Source organism: Bolinopsis microptera, chromosome 5, assembly GCF_026151205.1.
Source record: "Bolinopsis microptera isolate Bmic1 chromosome 5, MBARI_Bmic_1.0, whole genome shotgun sequence".
NCBI classification, from domain to species: domain Eukaryota; kingdom Metazoa; phylum Ctenophora; class Tentaculata; order Lobata; family Bolinopsidae; genus Bolinopsis; species Bolinopsis microptera.
Window position 1 is genome coordinate 21497948 of NC_087076.1, and position 21304 is coordinate 21519251.

General features: G+C 41.9%; 1 protein-coding gene across 19 annotated transcripts in view; it reads right to left on the reverse strand.

The window, feature by feature from the left end:
- The window catches only part of LOC134814785 (uncharacterized), a 64452-nt gene extending 44476 nt beyond the window's left edge, over positions 1-19976 (reverse strand). For 14 of the 19 annotated variants that reach the window (XM_063823028.1, XM_063823015.1, XM_063823018.1 and 11 more), the window contains exons 1-2: positions 19961-19976; positions 79-136 (exon numbers count right to left, since the gene is read on the reverse strand). In XM_063823028.1, coding sequence (XP_063679098.1) covers positions 79-84 — 6 coding nt within the window. In that variant the 5' untranslated portion in view covers positions 85-136; positions 19961-19976. Of the gene's footprint in view, positions 1-78; positions 137-17768; positions 17813-19960 lie in introns of those variants that run through there. The other 5 variants (XM_063823033.1, XM_063823027.1, XM_063823019.1 and 2 more) reach the window with 1 other exon arrangement.
- Between the last annotated feature and the right edge of the window lie 1328 nt (positions 19977-21304).

Consider the following 21304-nt stretch of genomic DNA (forward strand, 5'->3'; position numbering starts at 1 on the left):
CAATATGTGAAAAGATCCCTTGTGTAATGTGTAACCATGGTAACAATACTGTAACCATGGTAACAATACTGGACTCACCTTCATGTCTAATAGCTGTGCACCGTCAATAGTCGTTACTGTTTTGATCAATCCTAGCCTATAATGATATTCAAGGTTATAATGCTTTTAGAAACGAAGGGAAACACAAAATGCAAGGCTTGAAATCTTCGTAAAACTACATCATGAGAGCCTGTAAAACATTTAAGATACCTTACTCGGGAATATTATAGCGGGTTAATTTATGACTGGGAAAATTAATAACCGGGAAAAATATGGCGGAATTTCCCAAAACCCGCCAAATTATCCCGGTCATGTATTTACCGGTGGCCGACCTTTCAAGCTTTTTTTCAGAGGTCAACAAATTTTCAACCGAAATTTCTGTTTTTGTTACTTGTTAAAGAAGTTATTTCAATTTACAGTTACTGATATTACTCAGAAATAGAAAAAAAGACACGTCTAGTATTTAAAGGAAAATAAATCTATAGCAATAATAAGTCAAATCTTCATTAAAGCGTATTCTCATTCTCATTATCGCTAATGTCGGGAGCAGGACTATTGAGCGGTGGACTGTTAAGCGTAGGACTGTAGGTCGGTGAAGGTCGGAAGTAGGACTGTAGAGCGGTGTCAAATCGCCAGGGTAGGACTCTAGAGCGGCCGCCCTTATAGATCTCACAACATGAGGACTTTAGAGCGGTACGATCCTAAAATGAGGACTGTAGAGCGGTGGACTGTAGGCCGGTGAAGGTCGGAAGTAGGACTGTAGAGCGGCCTTCCCTTATAGATCCCATAACATGAGGACTCTCGAATTTGATATACGAAAACTGGATACTCCGTGATATTTATACCATACCTTCGAAATCCTAACAAGATATCGCACTGCGATGGGATCTGATCTGAATCAGTCCCGTCACCAGATTGATGAACATGAGATATCCTTAGTAGGCGCTAAAGCGTCACGCGATGCGATCCTCATTCATAAATGATCTGCACGAACTAGCAGGAGTTGCACTCTGTGGGCACGGCGAGAAGGCCTCCCTCATTAAGTAAGAGGCCAGAAACCGTTGACCAGAACAGAGAGAGAGAGAGATCTGCACGAACTTGATCGGTACTCTACTTAGCGAAATCACATTGATACGAACAGTTCAATGTATAACTTAGCTTTGTTGAGTGTTCAATCTTCAAATTTTCAACTGCTATAGAGTCCTTATGTTATAGGATGGTACCGCTCTAGAGTCCTCATGTTTATGGGATCTATAAGGGAGGGCCGCTCTACAGTCCTACTTCCGACCTTCACCGGCCTACATGTACAGTCCACCGCTCGCGCTCAACAGTCCACCGCTCTACAGTCCTCATTTTAGGATCGTACCGCTCTAAAGTCCTCATGTTGTGAGATCTATAAGGGCGGCCGCTCTAGAGTCCTACCCTGGCGATTTGACACCGCTCTACAGTCCTACTTTCGACCTTCACCGACCTACAGTCCTACGCTCAACAGTCCTCCGCTCAATAGTCCTACAGCCCTAATGACCCCTCCATTATCATTATTGATATCCCCCTGCTGCTGACCGTCAAATTCGAAGTTGTATTGTTGTCTTAACAAGACTTTCATTTTGTCCGCTAATGGGGCTACTGCTCTGAAGGTCAGCCGGAGCTTAATTTCCTGCCCACCGCTTGGTATTGGGGAACGTCTTGGCTTTGCATCTTCAACTGCTCCAGTAATCAATCCACCGTGGACCATGAAATAGTGGCACAGTTTACTCACTTCATGGGCAAGAAAAGTGATAATCACGGTCCACCCTGAAATCTGATTTCTATAACCAAATTGTGATTTTTATAACGAAATTATGGTAGCAACCGCCAATAAAGTTACAGCCCTCCATCCACTGCTTCAAAAGTCTTCTCTAGCACATATGAGACTTCAGGTAAAATATGATGATCACCACCCCCTTGGAACCCCATAATCTGAGTCGGCGGGTTTTTTTATGACTGGTAAAATTTTTGACCGGGAAAAATATGGCGGAATCTTCCAAAACCCACCACTTTATCCCGGTTATAATAATCCCGAGTAAGGTAAGCACTCAATCAAGTAAAATTCATATATAATCATCATAGATAGCACTCAGTTTGACTGTTCAACTCTCTACTAAGATAAAGAACTCAAACATAAATATCAAAGTGCGATTGCTGAAAGGTTATCGGGTAAAACTTATCTAAATGACCCAAATGAGAAAATGAACGAACTTTTTAGTGACATACGTGCGTGTGCTGAAGAAACTATACCACTGAAAGGGAAATCCTCTAAACAAAATTTCTCCAGTGATCTAACAGTAGCTTCATTAGTTGCTAAAAAGCTCAGACTCTGAAGATCGAATCAGCCCCAAGTGGTAGTGATGATAGGAGAGAAGTTAGAAAGATTCAGAGTAGCATTTCTAAGAGACTTGTGCAAATAAATAACATTAAGGCTGACGCTCCAGCAAAAGGAAGAAATAACATTGACGATGCTAGAAAGATGTTTGAAGCTTCAAGATCTTTAGCTGGAATAAAAAGTCGGGTAACATAGTGGTCAATGACATCAACAACAACCCTATTGGTACTGATTTAGGGAAAGCAAACACAGTGAAAGCTTTCTTCGAAAAACGACTAACAGAAGGAGTTGAAGCTGGCCTGCAACCTTTCACCTGCGATCCAAAACCACTTGATAACCCCATTACACCAGTTGACGTTAAACTTGCTGAAAGTAAACTCAAATCAAACCGTGCCAGTGGTCCAGATAATCTCCAGAATGAGTTGATAAAGTACGCCCATCCAATTATTTTTGAGAAGTATGCTGAGGCAATTAATGAGTGATTTAGTAGGAACAAATACATTAGTTCGATAGGACAAGGTATTGTGACTCCTCTACAGAAGCCCGGTAAACCTAAATGTCCCCTCACAAGCCTTACACCACTTACACTGTTAAACGGATCGAGGAAGATGCTCACTCAAATTGCCTTAAAACGGGTTGAGAGTATAATTGACAACTACACTATGAGTATATGCCATGGCGGAGTGCTTACAAGAGAGGTAGCAGCTGCTCTGACATTGTGTGGGCTCAGAGAATGCTCATATCTGTTGTGATGAGGAAGAAATGGAAATTTAGCAAAATTGGTATTAATATGAGTAAAGCTTTTGATACCTTGAAAAGGGATACTATTGTCATCAAGGTGACAGTTTATTTGGAAAGTTATTCACACTTATTCTTGCAGCAGCCTTACACCACCTCAGAGCTGTATCTAGAAGACCAAACCCACCAGTATCAGAACTAGGTTTTCCAACTGAGTGGGAATATTCAGACGATTGTGACTTTGCTGACGAGGACATCGAGAAACTGAGAACTTTCCTTCCTGCAGTGAAGGAGGTTCTCAAAGACTGGAACCTCCAAGTAAATGAAAGTAAAACTGAATTCAGTACCTTCTACCTGGCGAAAAATCCGATAAAGACACGAACGGTCAGCCATTAGCTAATAACGAACCATGGCGAAGTAATAAGTCACTAGGTTCCTTACTGTGTACTGAGAAGGACATTCAAAGAAGGAGAATCCTAGCTGAGATTGCTTATAAGAAGTTTAAAAAGGATTGATGTCCGGTAAGAAAATTTCCCTTGAGAGAAAGCTGAGGTTATATGATGCTCAAGTTGTATCTGTATTGATTTATAACTCAAACAGTTGGAGTCCTAAGAAAGCAACCATGGAGAAAATAGACACACTTCATTGTAGACACCTGAGGTCCATTTTAAACATCAAATGGCCTAAATGTATGATAAGCAACAAAGCATTGTATGAAAGGTGCAAATTTGAAAACTTATCCAAGCGTATCGAACACCAGCGGTTGAAGATGTTTGGACACATTCTCAGGAGTATGGAGAACACCCTAGCCCAAACGGCTCTCTCTTTTGCTATTGAATCAGATAATTTATTTATTGGAAGATTGGGGAGACCTAGAATGAACTTGTTATCTGTTTTAAGAAGTGATTTAAGTAGTAGAAATTTGCACATAGATAACTTGCATGAATTAAACGAAATCAAAGATATAACTGCATGCAACAGATGTTGGGAAAATCTGTTTCAAGGGTACAGTTTACCGCATTAACGTATTTTCATGAATCATTCTTGTCGGTAAGATCCTGTTTTATAATAATAATAATTTGTTAAGACGAACGTAAAAATTGTAACAAAAGCAAAATATTCAAGGTTCAACTTTTATCTGATAAATTAACTAATGTATTAGGTAACTAATGTATGTATCTGTAAAACATAACTTTTCACGATCAATTACAACAAATTACTATCACAGCTAGGCAAAAAGGTATGTAGGTATACGTCGTATAGCACTGGCGGCAACTTATTTAAGTAAAGTTTCCCGCCATAATTTTCATATGTTTAAACTAAAATCGATCAAGGATGTCAATAAGTATCACGACATATGGATCAGGCTAGTAAGTTATAAGTATAAGTGATAAGTATAAAGGTAGAATGTTTCCAGGTTTATTCACCATGTCGAGTTGGAAACGTTACAGGAGATGGCATTTAATACTGCTACTGTAACTACAGTAAAACCCCAATTTACCGCGGCCATCTCCTTTCCCCCAAATAGGGTTTAACGTCATGTATAATGTAAGCAAACAAAACCCCGATTTACCGCGAACCCCGATTTACCGCGGATATGTCCTTTCCCCAAACTCCGCGGTAAATCGGGGTTTTACTTAACTACTAAAAATGTAGCACGCTCGGAGATACAGGCATATCAATCGTACTCCTTATATGGGGACCACGTACTAAGGGTTTAGTCTCCCAGGTAACCGTATCCAGGGTAACCGTATCCAGGGTAACTTGGAGTAGAGGCCGATTAAACGTCAGACCGCGGGTATAATTAATTGACCGCTGATTTAATCAGTCATATTAACTGCTATTAGATGTCAGGTTATGTCAAATCTTGCTGGACAACAGTGTGGGACCCACACAGTCACTGTGGTAACCGTCTCCCTGGTAACCGTCACTGTGGGTGGACCTCAATGATTACCGGCCAATGACTTGCTTGGAATTCCCTTCATCATAATAGAGAACTGTAAATTCGTTATGCAGAGTGGATTTAATCCGGTGTCATGGCCTGGATAGTGGATATACATTTAGCGGAGCGGTAATAAGGGGTGCATCCCGCGTTACAGCCCGGTAACCAGGGCAACCGACTGGAACGCAGCACTGCGGTATACTGGTAAACATTATACATTTGTTTAAATATCAATTATTACTAGTACCTGTTAACCGACCAGATTTGCGAACTTCTCCGTTTGAGAACCTTTCTAAAAGCACTAAGATCTGAGAAATACGTCACTACAAATGGGAACTAATACTACCTGCTAAGGCACTATAATACGGACAGCAGAAAGCACACAGCAGAAAGCACACAGCAGAAAGCACACCACAGAAAGCACACAACAGCAGAAAGCACACAACAGCAGAAAGCACACAGCAGAAAGCACACAGCAGAAAGCACACCGCAGAAAGCACACCGCAAAAAGCACACAGCAGAAAGCACACAGCAGAAAGCACACAGCAGAAAGCACACAGCAGAAAGCACACAGCAGTGTACCAGCTCAATGAGACACACAATGAGACAGATAATGTCCCATAATGGTGTGCTCAGCTCCAACCCTACTCGTGGGTTCCATCTCCCTGGAAACCGTCTCCCAGGTAACCGTCACAAGGAAGTAACACTTTGTAAGTTGGGACAACTTTACGCTTTTAACTACCTTATAAACTCTTATTTCAGAGTTTATTAATCAAAGCGATACTTGTGACGGTTACCAGGGAGACGGTTACCAAAGTGATCAATGAATCTATAGTAGTGTACTACTCAAAACCATACAGAACAACCAACAGTGGAATAAAGTACCCACTGTTAACAACTGAACATCTCAAGTCATTGAAAGGTCGCGTAGTCATGATAATTGACTTTACTTAGTATACTAAACGATGCGGGGGAATACGGTCACATCGCACATGTACTAAATATTGCGATTCTTGAAGCCGTGAAGAAGAAAGCAGGCAACATTACCAAAATCAAGCTAACTCCACAATCAAATATGTAGATGAAACACAATATCGATAAACGAAAGATGAAAACTGAACGAATTCACTGAGTTGCAGACAGCAGTAGTAGTAGTAAACCAGCATTACTTTTGCAGACTCTTCTTTCTAACCGCTCCTTATCACACTCACAGTAATGACCGTTGCTTGTGTTCAAGAAAACGGTAACGTGAATATTAAACGATTCTGAAGGGGCATGGGAAAGGAGTGTCACTCTGTGAACATTGAAGTTCTAGTATTAGGGAACCTATGCATGGTAGAGCACGGCAAGGCCGACCAAGACAAAGATACTTATCTATGTTACTGAAGGAAGTTGGGACAAACTCTAAAGACTTAAAGAGGAACTGCGAACCCTGATGCGGGACAGGGATATATGGAGGGGGTAATCTGGCGTAGATCGGATTTAGTTCCGACATAGTAGTAGTAGTACAGAGCTGTAGTATTAGTAGTAGTAGTAGTAGTAGTAGTAGTAGTACAATTCGTCTCCAAATTTAAAAACAATCCGCGAATCGGGGGTTTGAAAAACGATCTGGCATTTTTATTACAGGGATATGACGAACATTTTGATAAAGTGGTAAGATTAACAAATGAACCTCGATTTATGGAAAGTGAAAACTGTAAAAGTTACAATAGGCAAATGAAATTGATCATTACATATTAGAGTAATAAAAATTGAGTAAAAGAACAACATTTTTTCTTTCTTTTCTCGGAAATTAGGACGATAACCGATCATGTTTTTAGTGATCAAATTGAGTAGGATTAACAACACGATTCAGCAATATGCTAAAAACAGTTCGCTGATTGACAAATCGCGATTAAGCAACGAATTGCACAACTTAAACTAGGCTAGAACAGCCAAGGTAATGGAAACTCTGGATGAAACACCAGGCACAAAAAACAACGTTCAGCTTCAACTAACAGTACTAATTAAACTGTCCAAAAAGTTGTAAAATTATGAACAAAGTTCAACCTCCATCTCCACACTGAAGTAATTACAATTATCTAATTATAATGTGATAATAATCATAATTACGAGGCAATAAAAAGGAGGATAAAAGAGTTTAATGAAGGAGCACAAGGCCCACGTGGGGACTTGTGCGCATTGTAATAATACGCAACATACACTGGTACATAAATTGTGGCGCCGAACCAAGGCGCCACTTCCCCCCGACTGGACTAGAACTACACAGCAGCTAAGAACTACACCAGCCAAGCACTGGGACACCGAACAAAAGAGAGTGGAGAGTACTACCCACAGGTGATAACACATGTTGTGTGAGTGTTATAGTTCGCGCCTCATGGTGCAGAGACAACCCCCCCTGTGAGGGCTCCAGTGGAGTAGGGAGTGTGTACTGTGTGCTGCAGTATCTTGTGTAATGACCCATTATTCTTGTTATGGCTTGATAATTCCTGGATCAACCTGGTCATCAGTCCCGCCTCTAATCAGTTCTTTTAATTTTTAAGACTGCCCTAGTACCCACGGTTTTGAGATCAATTAGCCGGGATTGAAGGAGTTATAAAGCTGAACTGCTCTGAATTTTACTATTTACTACTTATTATTCAGGGCAAAACACACGATTTGCTTGATGTAGGAGGTTTTATGTTGCTACGGGTAGATAATAGGGACCAACTTCGAAGAAACAGAATTCGAAGAAATAGAAAGAATGGAATTTATAGCAAATACCGGGAAGTTTCAAGTAGTACACTCATCAAATGCTGTTGCACGTTTTCAATACTGGATTATATAGAACAAGGTCTACCCAATGTTACAGGATTACAGTTACTCGGGGTTACACTTACTCAGGGGTTACACTTACCCAGGGTTACAGTTACCCAGGGTTACAGTTACCCGGGGTTACACTTACCCAGGGTTACAGTTACCCGGGGTTACACTTACCCAGGGTTTCAGTCACCCGGGGTTACACTTACCCAGGGTTACAGTTACCCAGGGTTACACTTACCCAGGGTTACAGTTACCCGTGGTTACACTTACCCAGGGTTACACTTACCCAGGGTTTCAGTCACCCGGGGTCACCCAGTGACTTAGCATGATTGGTTTATCGGAAAATCAGCAACAAGACACGATCAGACACGATCAGACAGAGAAAAATATCGTTAAACAGCAAGATTCCAGACCAAGGTACAGTTACCCGGGGTTACAGTTAGCCGGGGTTACAGTTACCCAGGGTTACAGTTACCCAGAGTTACAGTTACCCAGGGTTACAGTTACCCAGAGTTACAGTTACCCGGGGTTACACTTACCCAGGGTTTCAGTCACCCGGGGTCACCCAGTGACTTAGCATGATTGGTTTATCGGAAAATCAGCAACAAGACACGATCAGACACGATCAGACAGAGAAAAATATCGTTAAACAGCAAGATTCCAGACCAAGGTACAGTTACCCGGGGTTACAGTTACCCGGGGTTACAGTTACCCAGGGTTACAGTTACCCAGGGTTACAATTACCCAGGGTTACAGTTACCCGGGGTTACAGTTACCCGGGGTTACAGTTACCCGGGGTTACAGTTACCCGGGGTTACAGTTACCCGGGGTTACAGTTACCCGGGGTTACACTTACCCAGGGTTACAGTTACCCAGGGTTACAGTTACCCAGGGTTACAGTTACCCGGGGTTACAGTTACCCGGGGTTACAGTTACCCGGGGTTACAGTTACCCGGGGTTACAGTTACCCGGGGTTACAGTTACCCAGGGTTACAGTTACCCGGGGTTACAGTTCAACAGCAAGATCCCAAGAGTTAAGTGTGCAATAACAACCTTACTCTGGACCCCCTAGTAGTGATATGTCACCATGCAAAATAGGAATCCCTCAAATCATTCCTCAAATCTGTGACGGGGACTAATGATACAAATTCAGAGAAATATTTCGGATATGCTAGCAAAAAAAACTGACACCACTCAGAAGTGTATGCTGGAAAGACAGTACGTAATAGTGGATAAGTTTCGCTTTCTGATATCAAACAGAGGTAAACGAGGTGATCTCAAATTTCCCATCATGACATTAACGCCCAATTTGGCTAATAACCATGAGCCCTGGAAGAGATACACGTAAACCAAGAATCTAGACCTTACATCTATGACAGCGAAACCAACACAGTAAAATCGTTCGTCCAAAACCATTATACATATTATAACCCTGTAAACAAACAATATCCCAGTTTGATTGAGGTTGGAGCGAGATACACATGATGTACAGCAGATAACACACCGAGCACAATGATGTCAGACAATGACGTCAGACGATGACGTCATACGTAGGGAATATTCTACACGCTAATTCTTGGGGTCACGATTAAAAATTAAAATAAAGGATATACCGATAGATATAAGTAAATTAAATACAACATAAGTAAATTAAAGTAAAATGACGAGCACGCGATTCACGAATATTCCCCTGTCACATGACCGGCGAGAAGTCACGCGACTTAATCACGCGCGGTCACGTGCTCAACCTCCCCGATCACCAACATCCTCATTCCTCACATACCGAGACAATAGTGCTTCCAGATTCTACTTTAATTCTAATTACTCTAATTTGTCTCTGAGACTGTTATATATTATATAGTAAGTAAGTAAGTATATCACTATATGATCACATTTTAAACCGCTTTTTAGTTTTTTGGCCTTCCATCTAGGTCTAATTTCCCGGTCTAATATAATGAATGTCAGTTTTAGCACCAGATCAAAGGCTTGGCCCTGAACATACAACCATCTGAACATCGGCTTTGTGCGACAAACGTGGGAGCTATTATTCATTTTAGAGATGCATAGACAATAGACATACTCGAAGAATCAGATGATCTTGAAGGTGAAGCTAAGCCTAAAATTGCATCTTATGCCACGTTCTTTGGCCTATTTTTTATTTTTTCCATGCTGATTTGAAGGCCATTAAAGAATTTGAACCAGTCGAAAAGTTTTAATTGTATATCACTTACGGTTTTTGCGGAAAGTCGTATTAAAGTTGATGCCGTAAAATGGTATCAAAATGGTACGAATATATATAATATATATATATAATATATATACCTATATAGTCAAGACGTGAGTATTAGGGCTCTCATTGACAAATTTATGTTCAATCCCGTTTAATCCCGTTTAATCCTCTTTATATCGTCCCGCTTTATATATAGTAAGATAGTTATGCAGGGCGACGCGGTGTGCTGGAGGAATGCTGATTCAACGATAAAATGATAAATAAGCTTCGGAAACAAGAGCTAACATTATTAGTTGACTGGGAAAGATTGCGGAGGTAAGTCAATTTAAAGTGATGTAATAATGATCCAGGTATGTGAATGGGCATCGCTGCATTCTCTGACGAATTCCTAAGGTGATTACAGTTACCCGGGGTTGCAGTTCCTAAGGTGACGCACATATGATTATGTCGGAAAACGGCAGATCGCTAGCACCAATTTTTCATCGCATAATAAAAACTAAATTGTTTGAGCTCCAGAGATCGCTGGCAGTCAAAAAATCTGCTGGAGGAAAAATGTTTGCTACTAAAATGAAATTTGTTAGAATATCTTGAAAAGGTAACTAACAAGCAGTTATCACATACAAAAAGTTATTACAGACTGAAAAAAGCTACAGTTAGAGCAGAAAAGTGAGGTGTTTAAGAAAAATGACTCAAGTTTCCGACCGAAAACCTCAACATTCTAATAAATTTCTCTCAAACAACTGTTAAACTACATTCAATTTAATTATAGTATTTGAGTAACATTCACTGGGTGCTTGTTAAATTGACTGTTCCTGGTCGAGTAAATAGCACTGCGTGCTTTTTATTGTTAAAATAACATTCACATCTAGTCAGACTGTATTTAGCTCCTGCTGCAGTCAACTCCAAATTAGTCATCAAATTGATCTGATTGTAACTAATCCTTATCAACTGAGTTGCAAGCTCATTAAAAAACATAGATTTAACCCCATAGATCAAGCTTTTAATGTAAATAAGGCCAGAAGGACGACGATCAGATAAATAATGGCTACAAAAAATAATACCCAGCCAGAGTCGCGAGTAAACAGATGTTAAAATCGATTAACAATTATTGTTAAACCCAAGGTGCCAACAAAACACAGCTACCACACAAGCTAATTTGTCTGTGATGTTTGTTTAGGAAGTAGAAGTGATATACAGGTGGAGGAGTATTATCTGTACACTAAATGATACGTGTCTATCCAGGACCCGGTTCCGGATGTTCCCGTCTCCATGGTTACACAAGGAATCCCTGCTGAGTGTTACACACTATCCAGTGAGGGGGCTCCTTGTAAACCGATTATATTTATGCAACGTAAACTTTAAATAGCTGGTATTAAGTATATTCTATGCTGCATACCAACGAGGTTGTAATGTCCACAAGCGAGGGGTGTAGGACACACAAGCAGGATGTTAGCGAGACTACACACCCTGCAGACTCTGGGAGACAGATAGGATCCCCAGACAGATGGTAGATGAGTAATTAAGAGTATGAAGTATCGGCCAGACATATGATGGGACGATAAAAACTATAGTAAACACGTACTCGTATTATTAAAAATAATAAACAGTACGAGAATGAGGTACCCGATGAAAATTGTGAGATTCTTCAAGTTAGGAGATAAGACATTGAAATGTTGCAATTTTTGGATTCGGAGGGGAGAAGATTCAATAAACAATAGCATTCCCTTTCTTGTCTTAACAAGAGGATAATTAAAAAGCACACCCTGAAATAATAAGGGCTCCGAGAACCCCAGCAATTATTCCGCAACTATTCAACAACTATTTGATCAGTTATTTGCCAGCCCGATATTAGGTTATGGTATCAAGTTCGTGACTATTTGTCCAAGCAAAGCTACAAATTGAATTGGTTAGTAACAAGAAATAACGCAAGATGATCTAATCCACACCGCACGACTTAACTGATCCGATTCAACATATCTCAATGATCAAATGTTTGTAGGATCATAGTTCTCGTTAAATACACTTCACCAACAGATAAACGGACAATCCGATTATTTCTACTGACAAATAGCGCGGAGAACTGCGACAGTAGTCGGATCCTGGGTACAAGGTCCTGGGTCATAAGTCATGGGTCCACAGTTCGTGGTAGTAGTGTGGTTCTAAATTAGGGAGACGCCATTTTGACCACATGGTCATTGGCGACATCTTAACATTAGTTAGATTCTTCAGAATAATGCTAATATACAGGTTTATGATGACCATTTTACAAGGTTCACCTATCGGTCAGAAAGATAGGTTTGCTCAGCGGATGAAACAGTTTCAAGGCCTGTCAAGTGGGAGGTACGTGATCTAACACGTGATAAGCACGTGCTAATGTTAGCACTGAGCATGTCATAAGGGTCTTAAAGTTTGCCAAATTGTAGCCGTGCTTTCAATTGCAATGGGTCAAATACAATTAAATTAGTTAAATAAAAGTACTGCCCAAATGCCATCAATAGAGACAAGGTGCAAACAACAAGTTGTAGAAGATTTAATAAATATTGATCAACCAATAAATACGAATTAAATGTCTGTAAAATGTTTGTGAAATCTCGCAAGAACCGAGAAAACAGCTTGTCCATTTGTACGGGGTCCCCTGCCCCCCCCCCCCCCCCATCTTCCAACATCCCTGCCATTTGTACTGGATTATGAAAAATGCGGCAGTCCTCCTGTACAAGCAGCAACTGTCTACATTTTTACTAAACACTTGAGCGGGGTTATATAGTATATACTGTTCCGGGTCGTTGTTTGCAGTATCAAACAAAAAAAGTCAAACAATGGGGACCGTGTGTAGTGGAACGGGGCACCGTACCAATGTACTGTGTGCAGTGGAACGGGGCACCGTACCAATGTACTGTGTGCAGTGGAACGGGGCACCGTACCAATGTACTGTGTGCAGTGGAACGGGGCACCGTACCAATGTACTGTGTGCAGTGGAACGGGGCACCGTACCAATGTACTGTGTGCAGTGGAACGGGGCACCGTACCAATGTACTGTGTGCAGTGGAACGGGGCACCGTACCAATGTACTGTGTGCAGTGGAACGGGGCACCGTACCAATGTACTGTGTGCAGTGGAACGGGGCACCGTACCAATGTACTGTGTGCAGTGGAACGGGGCACCGTACCAATGTACTGTGTGCAGTGGAACGGGGCACCGTACCGTTGTACTGTGTGCAGTGGAACGGGGCACCGTACCAATGTACTGTGTGCAGTGGAACGGGGCACCGTACCAATGTACTGTGTGTAGTGGAACGGGGCACCGTACCAATGTACCGTGTGTAGTGGAACGGGGCACCGTACCAATGTACTGTGTGTAGTGGAACGGGGCACCGTACCAATGTACCGTGTGCAGTGGAACGGGGCACCGTACCGTTGTACTGTGTGTAGTGGAACGGGGCACCGTACCAATGTACTGTGTGCAGTGGAACGGGGCACCGTACCAATGTACTGTGTGCAGTGGAACGGGGCACCGTACCAATGTACTGTGTGCAGTGGAACGGGGCACCGTACCAATGTACTGTGTGTAGTGGAACGGGGCACCGTACCAATGTACTGTGTGCAGTGGAACGGGGCACCGTACCAATGTACTGTGTGTAGTGGAACGGGGCACCGTACCAATGTACTGTGTGTAGTGGAACGGGGCACCGTACCAATGTACTGTGTGTAGTGGAACGGGGCACCGTACCGTTGTACTGTGTGTAGTGGAACGGGGCACCGTACCAATGTACTGTGTGTAGTGGAACGGGGCACCGTACCGTTGTACAGTGTGTAGTGGAACGGGGCACCGTACCGTTGTACAGTGTGCAGTGGAACGGGGCACCGTACCAATGTACAGTGTGTAGTGGAACGGGGCACCGTACCGTTGTACTGTGTGTAGTGGAACGGGGCACCGTACCGTTGTACTGTGTGTAGTGGAACGGGGCACCGTACCGTTGTACTGTGTGCAGTGGAACGGGGCACCGTACCAATGTACTGTGTGTAGTGGAACGGGGCACCGTACCAATGTACTGTGTGTAGTGGAACGGGGCACCGTACCGTTGTACAGTGTGTAGTGGAACGGGGCACCGTACCAATGTACTGTGTGCAGTGGAACGGGGCACCGTACCAATGTACTGTGTGTAGTGGAACGGGGCACCGTACCAATGTACTGTGTGCAGTGGAACGGGGCACCGTACCAATGTACTGTGTGCAGTGGAACGGGGCACCGTACCAATGTACTGTGTGCAGTGGAACGGGGCACCGTACCAATGTACTGTGTGCAGTGGAACGGGGCACCGTACCGTTGTACTGTGTGTAGTGGAACGGGGCACCGTACCGTTGTACTGTGTGTAGTGGAACGGGGCACCGTATCAATGTACTGTGTGTAGTGGAACGGGGCACCGTACCAATGTACTGTGTGCAGTGGAACGGGGCACCGTACCAATGTACTGTGTGTAGTGGAACGGGGCACCGTACCAATGTACTGTGTGCAGTGGAACGGGGCACCGTACCAATGTACTGTGTGTAGTGGAACGGGGCACCGTACCAATGTACTGTGTGTAGTGGAACGGGGCACCGTACCAATGTACTGTGTGCAGTGGAACGGGGCACCGTACCAATGTACTGTGTGCAGTGGAACGGGGCACCGTACCAATGTACTGTGTGTAGTGGAACGGGGCACCGTACCAATGTACTGTGTGTAGTGGAACGGGGCACCGTACCAATGTACTGTGTGCAGTGGAACGGGGCACCGTACCAATGTACTGTGTGCAGTGGAACGGGGCACCGTACCAATGTACTGTGTGCAGTGGAACGGGGCACCGTACCGTTGTACTGTGTGCAGTGGAACGGGGCACCGTACCAATGTACTGTGTGTAGTGGAACGGGGCACCGTACCAATGTACTGTGTGCAGTGGAACGGGGCACCGTACCAATGTACTGTGTGCAGTGGAACGGGGCACCGTACCAATGTACTGTGTGCAGTGGAACGGGGCACCGTACCAATGTACTGTGTGTAGTGGAACGGGGCACCGTACCAATGTACTGTGTGCAGTGGAACGGGGCACCGTACCAATGTACTGTGTGCAGTGGAACGGGGCACCGTACCAATGTACTGTGTGCAGTGGAACGGGGCACCGTACCAATGTACTGTGTGTAGTGGAACGGGGCACCGTACCAATGTACTGTGTGCAGTGGAACGGGGCACCGTACCAATGTACTGTGTGCAGTGGAACGGGGCACCGTACCAATGTACTGTGTGCAGTGGAACGGGGCACCGTACCATTGTACAGTGTGTAGTGGAACGGGGCACCGTACCGTTGTACTGTGTGCAGTGGAACGGGGCACCGTACCAATGTACTGTGTGCAGTGGAACGGGGCACCGTACCGTTGTACTGTGTGCAGTGGAACGGGGCACCGTACCAATGTACTGTGTGCAGTGGAACGGGGCACCGTACCAATGTACTGTGTGTAGTGGAACGGGGCACCGTACCAATGTACTGTGTGCAGTGGAACGGGGCACCGTACCAATGTACTGTGTGCAGTGGAACGGTTCATATTGTACGTGGAACGATGGGAACACACACAAACGAGTTTTCAAATCACGAGAGCCTCAGATATGGTAGTGTTGAAGCTATGAATCTATTCTCTCTATAGTTGGATTTGTCAGCATTTGTTATACATGAAAGGGACGTGAAACTCGAAAAAGGGACGTGAAATGCCGTTTAAAGCTCTTTAATGAATGAGACAACTCAGTAGACAACTCAATGAGGAGGTGGTCGCTGTGAGTAACAAACTCCACAATTAAAACATAGTTTCATATTGTAGCGCCCGCTCCATTGTGCTGTGAGTAACAAACTCCACAATTAAAACATAGTTTCATATTGTAGCGCCCGCTCCATTGTGCGGATACCTTCGTGATGTGTATAAAATATTAGACAATATAAGATTAAGAAAGGAACATTATAAAGAGTCCGTGTAAACTCTGAGCTCCAGGTCGACAAAGAGGAAACAAAGCAGCGGGAACTGTTTACACGGGAGGGGAGTAGGGGACCTATTAAGGGAGAGAGGGAGAGAGGGAGGGAGGGAGCTGCACTCCTCATGGAGTGGCGGCACCCTACAAGCAATTGGCAAATGATCCAAAAATTCGCATATTGCGGGGAAAATTTTCGATCACCAGGAAGCTTCAGAGGATTCTGAAAAAAGCAAGTTGTGTCAACCAAAGAGTTGCGGAGAGGAGAGAATACCTGAGAGCGGATAATTCGAATAGAAAATGTGATTAGGGTGTCTATAACAGCATTCCGGAGGGAAGCTTGCGGAGGGAAGCTTGCCTTGTAGCGGGCCTAATGACGGTTCATTATGATAGCTGGGATATTTACCAGGACTTACGAAATGTAACGGAAGGGGGCAACAGCGCGGGAATGTTTTCTATGGATAATCTAATCTGCAATGCTATGTTGCCACGTAAGGGCTATAACATTCGCTCAACATGTTGTAATCCTGATTACTCTTGATCTCTACCATGGAATAAAGTTGTAAATTACCCTATCAAGATAAACATTACACTTGCATGTAAGGGAAGTGTTCCTAGCCCGTGTTACATCTACTTCCGGCAATGTTCCCCCCTGACAACAGACTTAACCCCAATTTGAGGAGAGATGGGCAATTTGGTAATCTAGCTAGGCACACTTGGGGCACACTTGGGGCAAAAAGTTACTTGGGGCACACTTGGGGCAGATACAGTTGGGGCACAGCTGGGGCACACTTGGGGCACAGTTGAGGCAAAAAAAAAGACCTGAAGCACAGTTTAAGTAAACTAAATACACTTGGGGCACAAAGTTACTTGGGGCACACTTGGGGCACAGCGGGATTGGTTGAGGAGAGATGATCACACCTCACGTACGAGAAGAGCATCAGCGGGATTGTTTGAGGAGACACCATGTAGATGGAATTTAAAACAAAACTTTAACCAGCCCGCCGACAATAGTGTAATAGTCCCTCAGAGAGCGTTAAACGAGGCCTCCTTCCTTACCTACTCTACCTATAAGTCCAACCTACTAGAAGCTACTTGACCTCTGTGATAAAATAGAGGGTCTCTCGGAATTATATCTGATAACACTTATGTATACTATAACCACTGTGTCTGTGCTTTGCAAAGTAACATCACACCAGGGCGTGACCTCATGATATGGTTGGGCACCAGTTTATATGAGCTAGTATATATGAGGTAGTATAATTATATATAATTATAATTTATATGGTTATTGGTTAAATCCTTAATAAATAATAAATAACAATGCCCTTTGTGAAATCCAGGGATGTTTTTATTCGCCATGAACTAGCGCGGTAACCTAGGTTACCATGAATCACTGAATCAGCTGACGAATAATTTGTCTCGTTTGAATGCAACATAAAATAGTTGATATGTTTCAACTATACCCATCAAAAAGACCGAACGTTTTTCTTTTAGAACAGCTGTAACTCGAGGGGAATAATTAAATTTTAAACATCGATAATTAAGAGAGAAGATTATTTAAATCACAGTGATATATTAATAAATACAAAGCAATTAGCAGGTCAACGAATGAAAGGGCGAGAATCAAAAAGTGATAATATACTTAAATCTAAAACACTCACCACAGGGCAGACCTTGTCTCTGGTTAAAACCTTAAAACATTGCTAAAATAATAATCGGTTAGAATGTTGAAATAAGCTATATTTCGATATAACACATAGACCATAATTTATAAATAGACCAAATTATTATATGGACCATACATTGACTATATTTTATATATAGACCATTTTGTTGCCACCTAAAACATCAATTCCTGAACAAAATACAAAAATAGCGAACGATATTTTAAATGTATCATGAAACAGTTTTGCGGCAGTGTTTCAGACTCAGTTCCACCTCCCACGGTCTCTGCTGACCACTGTCATTAATTTGCGTTGCTTAAAGTTTACTGTGTTTTCCATATGGATAGTGTAAAATAACCGCAATATCGTTATCCAGTACGCACTTACATTGCTCCTTTATAAACTAAAACATTCCTTACATTGAACGTCCTAAGTGTTGAATATATAAGACAGTTAAAAACTCAGATATAATTTCAATAATACGTGGCAATCATTTGTTCAGCTAATACACATTCTCCTGTTTGAGTCCCGTGTTTCAAGGCCTGACCAGCACGATTAATATAATTAATATAACTTATATAAATAATTGATATAATTAATATAACTTATATAACTAATTAATATATATAACTAATATAACTAAAGTAAAATTAAGAGGTCAAAGAATGAGACATTATCCGTCCCCAAAGCACCACCAAACATTATCAATATGGTATTCAACGATACTTCTACTTACTTGATTTGATTCTTAATTATGACTGGGTCATTGTAAATACTATAAACAATTTAAAAGTTTTTGAGAACTAATTAAGAGCACTCTCACATAAACCCAAATTCCTGGATCAAGACAACCCTAGCTCACCATAGCAATACCATAGCAACACCATAGCAACACGCTCAACCTGCTGTACCCACACCGGTGGTCAATATAAAAGCAGGTATGTAAAATATTACGATAATAGGGACCAACTATTCGGGGAGGGGGAGGAATGTGGAGTTACACACATTATGAAGGAGCACATTATGAAGGAGCACTTTGGACCGCAGTCTTGAGTCTAATTGAGGGGTCAAGAGAGTGGGAAGAAAAGGATTGTTGTAGCGCCCGGGCTTATAAGCTTATAGTTTGATGATACAAATTGCAGTTTATTGGATCTATTGCAGGGGACTAGGGTTACCCGCAAATTAATGGAAACAGACCCAGCACTGGCAGACTTAGGTGAATACCTGGATATCGGAATAAAGCGGATATGTGAAGTAGTAAGAGGAGTAAACGAGGGGATTTGTTAGGAAATTCCAGGAATCTTTATGATAATTGTATCAGGAACTAGTTTGCGGTGATTTAAGGGTCATGAACTATATAAAAGGGGCACTGTGATGTATGTGACCAGGGATCTAGTGGTAGTGGGCTGGAAGGCCGGCAGCTTGGTATGCTGTTTGTCGCTGCAACGACCTGATTAGATCGGATTCGCTCCCATTAATATAATATAAACTAACTTAGAGGGTAACAGGCTCAGAAATGCAGTACTGATATGGAGTATATAATATATATTATATATTATATATACGGAGTATATAATATATATTATATATTATATATTATATACTCCGTATATATAATATATATTATATATTATATATTACATATACGGAGTATATAATATATATTGTATATCATATATACGGAGTATATTAAAGTCACTATTGTGACGGTACATTAGAACTAGTTTATATATAACGTTTGTGCGGCTGCTTTTAAAATTCTGCGGGCTGAAAAATACAAAATTATGGCGGCCACGTCAAGACGAATACAAAAATAAAGGTAAGTAAACAGAACAGAAAAAGCAATTAAAAAATTAACCACAAAACTACAATTAAATCTGGATCATAAGAGTTGCATTGGTAGCAACAAGCCTATTAAACATCAGATCAGAGGAAAAATATGATCCTTAATTTATCACGTTCTAATCTGTTAAATCAATCTAGCACTGATTAACAACGGTATGTTTTAATAAAGAAGTGTATACATAAGGAAAGTTATTAAAGGACACGAAATGACTTAATAGATCTTTGATCATCCCCCGTTAAAGCAAACTAAAAAAGAGGGTACAATTACAAGAAACTATGTAAAACTGTGTACACAAGGAATGGCAATGTTGCGACATTGGAACATCGCACTCAAGTCTCATGATCTCAAATTATTTGTTATATAGTGGTGTCGAGAGTATTAAAATATAAAAATGGTCTGACTATAAATTGTTAATCAGAATCATCACAACAATGCGACTAAAAAACAACGTTCCGATCCGGATATTACACAAAACAACCTGGATCAGACAACTAAAGGCCCTTCACAACAGCAACCCAGGAGTGTTGCTATGGTGTTGCTATGGTGTTGCTATGGTTACTGGTGTGTTGCTATGGTAAAACTAAAGGACTCAACCACAAAGCATGCCAAGAGGAGATCATCATACATTATACATATCAAACACGCATAATCACGCAGTATAACGGAGTTTAAATGAGGTGCAGAACGTTATAATACAGCATAGTGTACACTGTACACGCTAGTTATATGCCTTGTACTAGTCCCGGTGATCTGCATGTACATTATACACTAATATATTGTCATTACATCGGATATGGTGAGGCTGGGTGGTAATTGTCCTGCCTTTCTCAGAACAGTTTGCAGACACTAAGGAGCAACGAGCTGGCCACTGACTGGCCGAGCCGCGCGCACGCTTATAGCAGTATATTTAAAATATTTGTGCTCAATATATAATATGAGTTATATGATCCCTAATTTCGATCACTAATAACTATCACGGTTTACTACAATTATTATATACTATTATACACTACTAGTTAAAGTTGTACTTATAACATAGCAAATTATTCGACTACTCAAGTATTAACTAGTTGTAAGAAATGACCCTTTAGGAGCCCTAAACCGGTATATAAATACCACTTAACACATGATATACTACACAGTACACGATTAGAAAATCTATTTGTTATACGGGAATGATAACAATTGTAAAGTATAAAATATCTTACTTCCCTCTGAAGTAGAACACTAACAGAGAGAGAGAGAGAGAGAGAGAGAGAGAGAGAGAGAGAGAGAGAGAGAGAGAGAGAGAGAGCTTCAAACATGTATAAATGGTACTCCACTGGTCTACGAAACCTTATGCGACAGAAAAAGGCTGCGAGTTAACATATTATGATAGAGGTTGTGAGATTCTACACACAACTAACCGACCACAACAAAAAGACACTCACAGATCCACACTCACTCCACAGTTGTGTAGTATCACAACAATGACTCCCGCGTCGTTATTCGCACTAAACTGTCAGCTCATATAGAAAACGTGCGGCATATCACGTGATTAATGACTCTTAGTGTGCTATTGGCAGCTTGTCAAGTATTGGCAGCTTGCTCCAGGCTCCTTGTAAGTTCTAGCTCTTTAGTGGAAAATGTAGTAGAAAATGAGATCCACCTTCTGAATAGCTGTGACCTCAACACAGTTAATAGCATA